The following is an 11,169-nucleotide window of genomic DNA, read 5'->3' as shown; positions in this document are numbered from 1 at the left end:
AAACATTTTGTTGGTATAAGATATTTTGTTGGTATAAGATATTTTGTTGGTGTAAGATATTAAAAACTTTTTAAACATTAGTGATATTTATAACCAACTTTTTTTTTTAATATATGGGAAGGTAAGAAACTTTAATAAATACGAGAATAAGAAATTTCAATGTATGTAAGTGCAAGAAATTTAAGTGTGTGTTAGGTTACGGATTTACACCCCCTCCCAGCAAGCACACGACGTTGAAACAACGTTGAAATAACGTTGATCAACGTTGTTTCAACGTTGTTTCAACATCGTGTGCTTACTGGGCTAATTGTGTTTAAATGTTAAGCTAGTGTTTAAACGCTTAAAAAGCATTTATTAAACATACAATATTTGGGAATATTCCAATTTTTTTTGGTGTGAAGGGTCACAATTCACTGGAACATTAACAAGATTAAGGAATACAAAATAAAAAATTTAACAAGAATATCTGAATCCATTCAACACAAAAACGAATTTACATTTACAATTCTGTCGTAATGTTCACCAATGTTTTGCAGATAAATGATTTGATCATGTTCCATTGTTTCTACGTATTTCAAACTGTTTGCATGTTGAAGGAGAGGTTTTAAAAATGCCAGCAATATTTAAAAGGTTGTTGTAAGGTCTTAGAACATGTTCCTATGCACCGTGATTACATTAAATCTGGACTAATTTGATAATATCTCCTTTTTTTGTATTTATCTTTGATTTTAGAACAAAATAAAGGTCTTGTCTTATTTTTGGTTGTGCAGCGGTACTTTCATTCTTCTTACTTCTTCTTTTGTCTTTTACTAATTTTCTCATTCTTTTTACTCATTGTAAAGTTCCCATGGAATCCAACGTATATCCTTTTTACAAATTTATTTGATACATTTAACCCAGTAGGCACTGGACGTACTTAGACGTCCAGTGGACGTTCATGGACGTCCATGGCCTACTGGGAACCCCGTTTTAACTGATTGCATGACAATCAATGTATTATTATTATCAGCACAACTTTTCTTATAGAAGGTTCTTTGTAAGAAAAGTTTGTTAAAGAAAAAAGATGCCCAGAGAAAAATCTGTATTTTAATGACTAAAGCATTAAAATCAAAACTTTATAAACTTGAAGAAAAGTTAAAACATTTTATTAAAAAAATTTTTTTTTAAAGGAGGATTTTGAGGATCTTTTTTTTTTTTTTTTAATTGCATGAATGTTTTTTTAAAAAAAAATAGATCCTCAATAATTAATTCATGTCAAAAAATTTAAATAAAAATGTAAGAAACTTAAAATTAGAATGTGGAAATCTAAAAATAGATTGAACGAATCTTTATGTTTAAGCAAAATCTTTAATCATTACGTTTAAGTGTAGCGTGTCACCTGCAAACATTTCTTTGGTGCGCCCTTTATTATACATAATAACCTAGACGGTTTTAAACATTTTTAGCAAATAATTTATTATGATTGTAAGGCATTATAAAAGACTTTTATATCAATTGGTTGTAAAAAATTGCACTGTATTACAAGACTCGTTTAAACTGATAAATTTCTAGTTTTTAAAAAACTTTTTTAAGGGCCATCACTTTTACCAGGGCCATCAATGTTTCTAGGGAAGGTTATTGGAGCCACAAAATTACTAAGATACTCAGCTGCGATACGATATGGTTGCGTAGTTATTTGTAAATCATATTTAACACGAAACTTTATTAATTATTGATTTCTTCACTAACTTTTGTTTCATTTCCAACGACTAAGTTTAAACTATCAATCGAGTTTCCAAAAATTTATCAAGCTTGGAATGCTTAAATATTTTGAATTTTTACAGTAATTTAATAATGTTAATAAATGATAGCTACAGATAAAGTTTGTAGCATTCAAGTTTTTAATTACTAGTAAGCGATATATACAAACTAGTTTAAAAAGTTCTCAGACAGTTCTATTGAGTTTCGATTTAATCATTAATATTTTACTCCGCTAAGGTCCTCATTCTGTTTAATTGCTGAGTAAATGATCGTTTCTTAGCAACAACTTCTCGAGCCAAAAAAAGTTCTAAAACTAAAATCTAAATTATTAAATATGGCGTTATAGGAAAATTTTTGCGAAAATGTCTCACTGAGTTTCAGGGTAATGTTTTAGCTGAATATTGAAGGGTTGCATTATTAGCTATCATATGGTTTACTATGAAACATTGAATTGATTAGATAAAAAATTATATTTAGTAAAGAGTGAATACATATGAAATATATAAGACTGTTTGTAAAATATAGTAGATAGAGTATATATAGATTAGGTACAGAGATTATAATCTCTAGGTACATTAAATTATATTTTATATCAACATTGTTATAAATAAGTTGTTTAATTCATGCAATTTGACTACATAAATAAATTTACATAATAAAGATTTTTACAACTTATATAATACAATCTTACATAAACAGTTTAGTAGAAACTTTTAGTTGTTTCAGGCTACTTGGTTATAATATAAATACTGTTTGCAGATTTTTAAAATCAGTGTCGTTTTTTTCTACATGTCTAGTAAATATATTAGACAATTTCAAATATTAAGAAAATTAACAATTCTTGCAATAGGCTAATAGATAAACACTATTTTATTGCACTTTTTTCAAAAGTTTTCTCAGCATGGCTTTATTATTATAATGATAAACAGCTTTGTTTTTCAATGAACTATTTGCATATAAATAACCATGTTATTATTATTATTATTTTTTTGTAGGCGTTATATATAATAAACTGATAAAAGGAAAAGAAATGGGAATATTAAGGTTAAGTAGTTAAACCAAAATATATTTTTTTATAGTTATGTTTATTTTAGTGCTAAAAAGCAAAGGTAAATTTAAGAGAGTTACAGGATTGAAAATTACATCTGACAAATAGATTATTATGAACCAAAAACTTTTGTTTTTTATTTAATGAATCATGATTTACTTGTTCTATATGCTGCTCCAGCCCTCCCCCACCCACACACAGGTATACCTACTCTTTTGTAAGTAAGAGCTTTTTTTTGCATAAAAATTATTCAGGTTTTTTTACCCAGTTTTAAAATTTATTAGTTGGCATTGATCATAAGAGAAGTTGTGGAAAGCAAGATAAATAGCCTACTTAATTAAATTTGATATATGAATGGTTTTTAAATTATTGATGGATGATATGATTATATTTGTGATATACATAGTTACTATTTGCTTGTATCTAAGAAAATAATTTTAGTATATATACATGGTTATTCATATTAGTATTATTTCATCTTAGTGATTAGTTAGTATGTGTGTATTATATTGAATGTTATAAAATTACTTCCTATATTATTAACATGAAGTTTCTAATATTATGTTAAAGTATTTTGCTAGTTTTAAAACTTTTTTATTAAATTTTTTTAGTTATGTAGTGTTTTTTGTATTGTATTTTAGTAAATTTTAACAAAATTAAAATCTTAAATTATGAAAGATACTCAGTTGGATCCAGAAGAACAACAGTTTGATGATGATTTTTTTGCAAGTGATAATGAAAAAAATACATTAGAAAATTTTACAAATGGAGATAATTTCAATTCTACTTCCAAGATTAATGAATCAGATAATGAAGAGAACAAGCTATCACCACTTAACTCTCATCGTTCAAAATCCTCATCTCGTTTACAAAGTTCAAATAGTAGACAATCAAACTCAGGTTCTATGGAGAAGGTATCTTTGCAAGAAAATCAACAAGAATTTTCTGATAGAGAAGATAATCTAAAGTCCTCTAGAAACTTTCAAGATATTTATAATGAACGATCTAACACAAACTCTAGAACAGAAAAATCTCCAGTTTCCTCATCTAGAAGAGTTTCAAATAATGATCTTCAGGAAAGTAGGAATAATTCTTCAAAACATTCTGATTATGAAACTTATGATGAAAATAATAATCGCAGGTCACGCCTAAGTAATGAATCTAGGCATAGTAAAAGACTTTCACCAGATTACTCTGATGATTCTAGTGATGATCAAAAGGTTACAGCTAAAACAGTTGCAAAAGGTGATGATGAGGATATTTTTAATATTGCAAATAAACAGTATGATGATACATACTCTGAAACTGAGATTGTATACTCAAGACCTAGTTCATTAAAAAGCTCAAACCATAGTGAAGAAGAAAGTGAAGAAGAAAGTGAAAAAGAAAGTTCACTAAACAAAGATGGAAAGTTGGAAAATTTGCCTGAAAAAAAAGCACAGACTAAGGAAAGAAAAAAAAAGATTCCGCCTAATCAAAAAATTATTCATGCAACCGGACCTCCACCAAAAGGAAGAATTGCATTTGTTTCATCAGGATCAAGATATAAACCAGGTAAAAAAATGTTCTTTTTTTACCAACATAAAATGCTTTGTTATACTTTGGTTATAAAAACTTGATTTGTAAATAACTTAGTGCAAATATTTTAGATAATTGATAATTAATAGAAACAATTTATCCCTTCTCATAAACTATTAGTATGCAGTTATGAAATTCATATTCTCATTACTGCATATAAAGTTGTTTATATGCAGCAATGAAGATATGTGCATTCATATGTATGTATGTATGTATGTATGTATGTATGTATGTATGTATGTATGTATGTATGTATGTATGTATGTATGTATGTATGTATGTATGTATGTATGTATGTATGTGTGTATGTGTGTATGTGTGTATGTGTGTATGTGTGTATGTGTGTATGTGTGTATGTATGTATGTATGTATGTATGTATGTATGTATGTATGTATGTATGTATGTATGTATGTATGTATGTATGTATGTATGTATGTATGTATGTATGTATGTATGTATGTATGTATGTATGCGTGTATATGTGTATGTGTGTATGTATGTATGTATGTATGTATGTATGTATGTATGTATGTATGTATGTATGTATGTATGTATGTATGTATGTATGTATGTATGTATGTATGTATGGTTTAACAAGGTGGGATGTTTACTATTTAGTTTTAATTATAAAAGACAAGTTTTATAATGCTTAGGAGGTGCAGCGAGAGGTCGAGGTCGAGGTAATGTAGGTAATGGTAAAAATCCCCAGTTAGAGAAAAAAAGTGTTGTTGTCAATCGAGTAATTTCTGCAAACCGAAATAAGACACAAAATCTGCATAACATTATTGCACAGCTGCAACAAGAAATCAGAGATTTGACTTCTGAAAACAGATATCTGCAGAGATCAGCAAAACTACAAGATCGAGAAATTCGTAAATTAGATAATGCAGAAGCAGAGCTGCCATCACTTTTGAAGAAACACAGCAACGAACTGAACTCATTACAGGAGAGGTATCGGCGTATGAAAGAAAAAGCAGAACAATTTAGGAATTCCTCAAAGAAACAAGAAGAAATTCTATTAAAAACCCAAGAGACGTTAAAAAAGTACGAAGCAATGGTGAAAGATAAGAAGTTGGAGGAGCGAGCTACTTTACAAGAAAAGATAAAAAATATGGAGAAAGAACTAGAAGATAAAGAAAAGAAAATCTCTGTGAGTTTTCTATTTGATTAATTATTTTCTTTTTACATTACATTTTTTGTTCTTAAGTTTTTTTGTCAACTTTATGGTTGATATTTTTAGGAACTAACTCGAACAGTGGGAATCAACAAGAAAATTCATGTCAGAGAGCTTAAAGAAGTAACCGAAAAAAATAAAAAATTACTGGATGATTTGCACAGAGTAGAAAATGATCAAGTTGTACTGTTACGCAAACTGAAGGTATATTTACAAAAGATATTTTTTTTATGGGATTTTTCACCCAAACATTTTTTTTTTTAATAAGATTTCATTAACAAATTTACTTTTTCTTGTATGATATTTACATTTTATAGTAATTTTTAGGATAAGGAAAAGTTATTAGAGATTACAAACATCTATTCTCTGAGAGTTAATCGACGTGGTAGTAAAGAGGAAGAAAGGGCTGGGATATTTTCTCCTACAGAGCCAGTTCCTCCAGCCATAAAACGTTATCAAGAAGAACAAGAACGGCAACACGAAGAATTAGTTCGAATAGCGAATGTTTCTGAAACTGCCCGTGAATCAAATGCTTCTACAAAAGAGGCACCTCAATTGCGAGCAGCTAAATCAAAAAAAGCTAAAAGCATAAATATCTCAAATGAGGAATTTGATTTTGATAAATCAGAAAACGAAAACGGGAATAATGTACAAGTTGATCTCAAAAAAAGTGAGATGAAGAAGCAGGAGGACGCAGATGAGAAAGCGGAAGAACAAAAGCAACGAACAGAACGGGAACTAGAGCAGCGAATGATAGAAAAAGCAAGACTGCGAAAGGAAAAAGAAGATGAACGTAAGAGGGAAGAAAACTTGCGGTTAGAAGAAGAAAGAATACAGGAAGCCGCTAAAAGACTGATTCTGGATGATTTAGAGTCTAAGAAAATAAAGGAGAATGAAAAGGAGCGCAAAATCAGAGAGGAAGAAGCAAAGGATGAAGAAAATAGATATCTTCTTCAAAAGTTTAAAGAAGAAGAGGATATGGAAAAACAAAGAAAAAAAGAACTTTTGCTAGCCCGCATGAAAGCAATTGATTTGGGTGTCCATCCTGATAATGTAAAGGAAGACTCTAAAGTGGATTTATTAGTAAAACCCCCAGAGTCGAAGCGGAAAGAGAAACCGATATTCCTGCAAAGTCCTCCTCTCTCTCCGAAACACTCGAAAAACAGTTTTGATAATATTAATAAGAACTCCGTTCCTGTCGATAAACAACCTGTGGAAATTCATCAGGAAAAATCACAAAGTTATCACAAACCTGAGAAACGATTGTCATGGGATTTTAAGAAAACAGACGAAAACATGCATAAAGGCCTTCCTGCACACTTTGACTCAGAGAACTCCCCGATTAACAAACGAAGAAATGTTTCTGAAAATACCGAGAATAACTCGCGTACGTTGCCGGTTCGTGGACCGCGGCCTAATAGCGATTTGTTCAATAATGAATCCGATCAACGTGTGAATGACACGCGTCGTCCTCAAATTAACAATGGCATGAGGGCAGATTCGTTAGAGGAATTTCCTAAAAATAATACGTCTAAAAAAAACAATACAGCATCTCCATTTGATATGTTTGAGGATCCTTTTAAAGCCAAGAAAAAGAATGAAGTCTTAAAAAAGCAACAAAAGTCGGTTGTTAATTCAGACGAAGACTTTAACGGATTTTCTAGTTATCAACCAAGTATTTCTAGTAAACCCAGACAGCAGCGACATATAAACAAGTTAAATTCTGCGAGCTCTGATAACTTTATTGACGATCTTGAAGAAATGATTTTAATTTAAATTATTATTATTTTTAGCCAAAATTTTAGTAAGCATTCGCACGCTGAGCGTTTACCTTTTTTACGTTCAGATCTTCAGCAGGATCTGGAAAAAGCTCGTTATAATTCGCTTTTTTTTTTAAAAAGAACTTTATATATGTACATATATAAAAATAGAATTCATTATATCTTCTATTTTTTGCTTAAATTATGGAATACGCATTTCTTTTTTATCATTATTATAACAAATTAACATATAATTTATACATATATTAATAAAATATGAAATACGAAGATTTTCTGTATGTAAATATAAAAACGACTCTAAAAAATCCAAAGTATATAAAACAATTCCCCCAAAAAAAAATCTAAAGATTTTTCTGATCTTATTAATTATTCCACAAATTATTTGTTTTTCTAAAGTGTTGCTTTAATTTTGTTGATTAACTCGCATTAAAACTATCTTCTTTATTTAGCTCCCAAATCTGACTTAAAATGTTTTTTTGTTCTTCTTCATCACTAACCTTGGATATCTTTTACACTGGTAACTGGCAGCTACTAACTGCCATGCTCAATGAAGCCTTTTTTACATAAGAATTTTAGTCCTGTAGATATAAAAATAAGACTTTCTAAAATTTTGATAAAGAGCTATGGGCAAAAAATTCCCAGATTTCCCCCTGCAAATAGAAAGTAGATACATCCAATCAGGTTTTCTGGATTTATCTCACGTTTTATGATGTTTCAGAAACAATTTAGTAAATATATTTTGAGAATTAAAAAAATATATTTTACTGGTTCTTAAAACACAATACGTTTTCTTTTTTAATCATCTAAAAATATTTAGAAAAATGTTTTTATTTACTCGGCTTGAAGAGAAACTAGGTACAAGAAGAATAGCAGGGAGAGCATATATTGGTTTCTCCTTAGGTCTGCAAATTTCTCTTGCAACCAACACAAACAACAGATGAATAGTATTCGATTAGTAATCCGCTTTAATACTTTTTAATTTTACAGAGAATCCTCTATTAAGTTAGTGATAGATTACTTTGGTTGCAAACTCCGATAAAAATAAACAAGTTTATCAAGTCCACTTTATACAAATACACACTTTTTGAATTAGAGGATTCTAAGTGTAAATTGATGTGAATTAAAAAGCAAAAAACATTGCTGAACATTTTTTTCTAATTTCAGTTTAATTTCAAAAATATGTTGTTGTATCATAGGAATGGAACCCTTAGTAATTTATAATATACTTGTGTACAAGGAAGATCGAGTTTTTTTTTTCTTCCGTGGAAGAATGATATTGCGAAAACTAAAGTAAATACAATGAATGAAAATAAACAACAGACCATTTTTTTCATACGATTTTTTTATTATTGCTTTAACATAAGGCAATAGTTTTTCTGCTTTTCAGTATATTTGCAGCTTTTTCCTGTAGACCGAAAACTACCTCCACATTTATTTAATAAATAATTTGTAAGCATTCTTTGGTTAAATGGCAATTTTTAGTGATCTATTTTGCGTGTTGGTGGTATAGTTAATGGTTCCATGCTACATCGAAATATGAAATTTCTTTTTTCTTTTTTTTTTTTTTTAATTAAATGTGGATATCGACTAGTTTTTTAATTCGAGCCAAAAGCACCTTTTTTGGTCATTTGTTTACAGCTTCATCCCATATTGTTAATAAAAGAGTATTGAATTAATCTTTTACGCAAAAGAGTATTGAATTAATCTTTTACGCAACAGAACAACTAGTGTTTAGAATGTCCTTAATTCTCCCACTTTTTTTAATGATGCTTCACAGTTTCTGGACAGCATCTGGACTCATTTTTGTAGAATTCTCACCACTCTTGAACGGTTTTCGTTCGACAATGACCCAATATTTCTCAAAGGGGCGATAATCTGGGAAGAAAGGCCAGTTCTTGCTCTATGTTAGCGACTTGGTTCGTTTCATGCGACTCAATTGCTGATTTAGTCCTATGGCAGCTCCCTAGATCTGTAGTATAATTATTATACTTTTGAATGATAAGAAGATGTAGCTTCTGAAGACACTCGGTTCAAATGTCTGCAGCAAGTGCAAATATAAAATGAAAAATACTAATGTGTAACAACTTTTTTACAAATGAGCACCGTATTAAATAAGATTATTTACTGTTGCAATGTACATCCAAACAAGAGAAAATATTTCAGGGCGCCAAGGTTAGTGAGTCACTCCAGCACTTTTGTAAAATATTTATCCCTTAAGCATTTGAGCATCATTTTAGTTTATAGTTTTGATTTTAATTGTGTATTTTAATTTAGTGGCGATAAAGTTTAATGTCTACTTTAGAGTTACTATGAGTGTTACGAGTTTAAGCTACTCGTAATACTCGTATAGCTAAGTGGACTTAAAACTTCTTAACCATTTTACTTCTTTACACCACAAACTCATTAATTATTGTATTCAAATACTGGTGCTCTGTATTGAGCGTCATCTACATTGTCTAGAACGAAGTTTACACAAGTTTTGTCCGCCGCACGAGAGGAGAATAGAAATGAGTGGAGATTTATGTCACTGCAATGATATTCCTGTTATTTTGATCAAATTTGAAATTGAATACCATGCTCGTATTTGGCGCTTGTTTATCGATGGATCTAAATCTAGCATAAAATCAGTTCTTCTTCACAACGGCAATGTACATCCATCTGCCCAGATGCTTTCTCGGTCGCGATGAGAGAAACATACCAAAATCTAAAGGAGATTCTTCATTGTATCCAAAATGTTGATCACGGGCGATTTGTGCTGACTTAAAGCTTTTATCCTTTTAATGCAATCAGAATGCTCGAAACTACAACCAGAATGCTTGAAATACTGCTGTTTCATTTGCCTGTGGGAAAGTTGAAACGCGCTGAACAATACAAGTGAAAAGATTGCTATTCCAGGCACAAGTATCAATGCCAACTTTTCTTTAGTTGATAAAAAAAATGTGATGTTGCCATCTCTACGCATAAAACTAAGTTTGATTAACAGCTGGTAAGATTTGGAAAGTGCGGCCTTAAAATTTCTGATTCAGAAATTTCCTGCAGTGAAATTAGCAAAAATCAAAGTGGGAGTTTTTTCGTGGGATCCGACATAACTAGCTATTTAATAATGACAACTTCCAGTACACGCTAGATAACACTCGATTGGCTGCTTGGAAAAAAAACCGTTCAATTTGCTCAGATTTTCTTAACAAGTGCAACTAACCAGTGTTTTCTAAATTACGTTGATACTGTTCAAGAATTACTGCTGTCATACAAAGCTCTTGGATACAACAACATGCCCCTTAAACATTTTGCATTTAGTGACTTTTTAAATGACGTTTTACACCCTGATTTATAGATTAATCAAACATTCAGAATAGGGAAAAATTGTTACTAGAAAAGAAAGGAAGTTACTGGAAAGAAAGGAAGCGATCAAAAAAAGTTTCAACCATCTTACCAACTGTACTCAAATCAAACAAATGTTTAATAGCAAAAAAAAGTTTCAACCATCTCACCAACTGTACTCAACTCAAACAAATGTTTAATAGCAAAAAAAAGTTTCAACCATCTTACCAACTGTACTCAACTCAAACAAATGTTTAATAGCAAAAAAAAGTTTCAACCATCTTACCAACTGTACTCAACTCAAACAAATGTTTAATAGCAAAAAAAAGCAACTCCTTAAAAAAAGTATCAAAAAAAATCAAATGTAGCAAAACAACAATTTCAAACTCAAAAAGATAAAGAAAATGATCTCTGCTATAAAAATATTGAAAAGACCAAATAGATCGCTTGTACAACGTTTGGTAGCTCGCCCGAATATTGTACCAAGAAAAATGGCTGTTTATCAAAAGGTGTACCTTAAAGAATG

At 30.2% G+C, this 11,169-nt stretch overlaps 1 protein-coding gene across 1 annotated transcript; it reads left to right on the top strand.

Moving 5' to 3' along the window:
• Positions 1-2,050: 2,050 nt before the first annotated feature.
• LOC145200615 (uncharacterized) lies at positions 2,051-7,318 on the top strand. Its single transcript, XM_080074528.2, has 4 exons — positions 2,051-4,342; positions 5,021-5,517; positions 5,608-5,745; positions 5,869-7,318. The coding sequence occupies exons 1-4, from the start codon at positions 3,460-3,462 to the stop codon at positions 7,315-7,317; spliced, it is 2,967 nt and encodes a 988-aa protein (XP_079930654.2). The 5' UTR covers positions 2,051-3,459; the 3' UTR covers position 7,318.
• The last annotated feature ends 3,851 nt before the right edge of the window (positions 7,319-11,169 follow it).

Source organism: Hydra viridissima, unplaced genomic scaffold, assembly GCF_058129835.1.
Source record: "Hydra viridissima isolate aposymbiotic clone 2 unplaced genomic scaffold, HvirCarnegie_v1 scaffold_3, whole genome shotgun sequence".
In the NCBI taxonomy this organism is placed as follows: domain Eukaryota; kingdom Metazoa; phylum Cnidaria; class Hydrozoa; order Anthoathecata; family Hydridae; genus Hydra; species Hydra viridissima.
The sequence above is the reverse complement of the archived record's forward strand: the minus strand, read 5'-3'. Positions and strand labels throughout refer to the sequence as shown.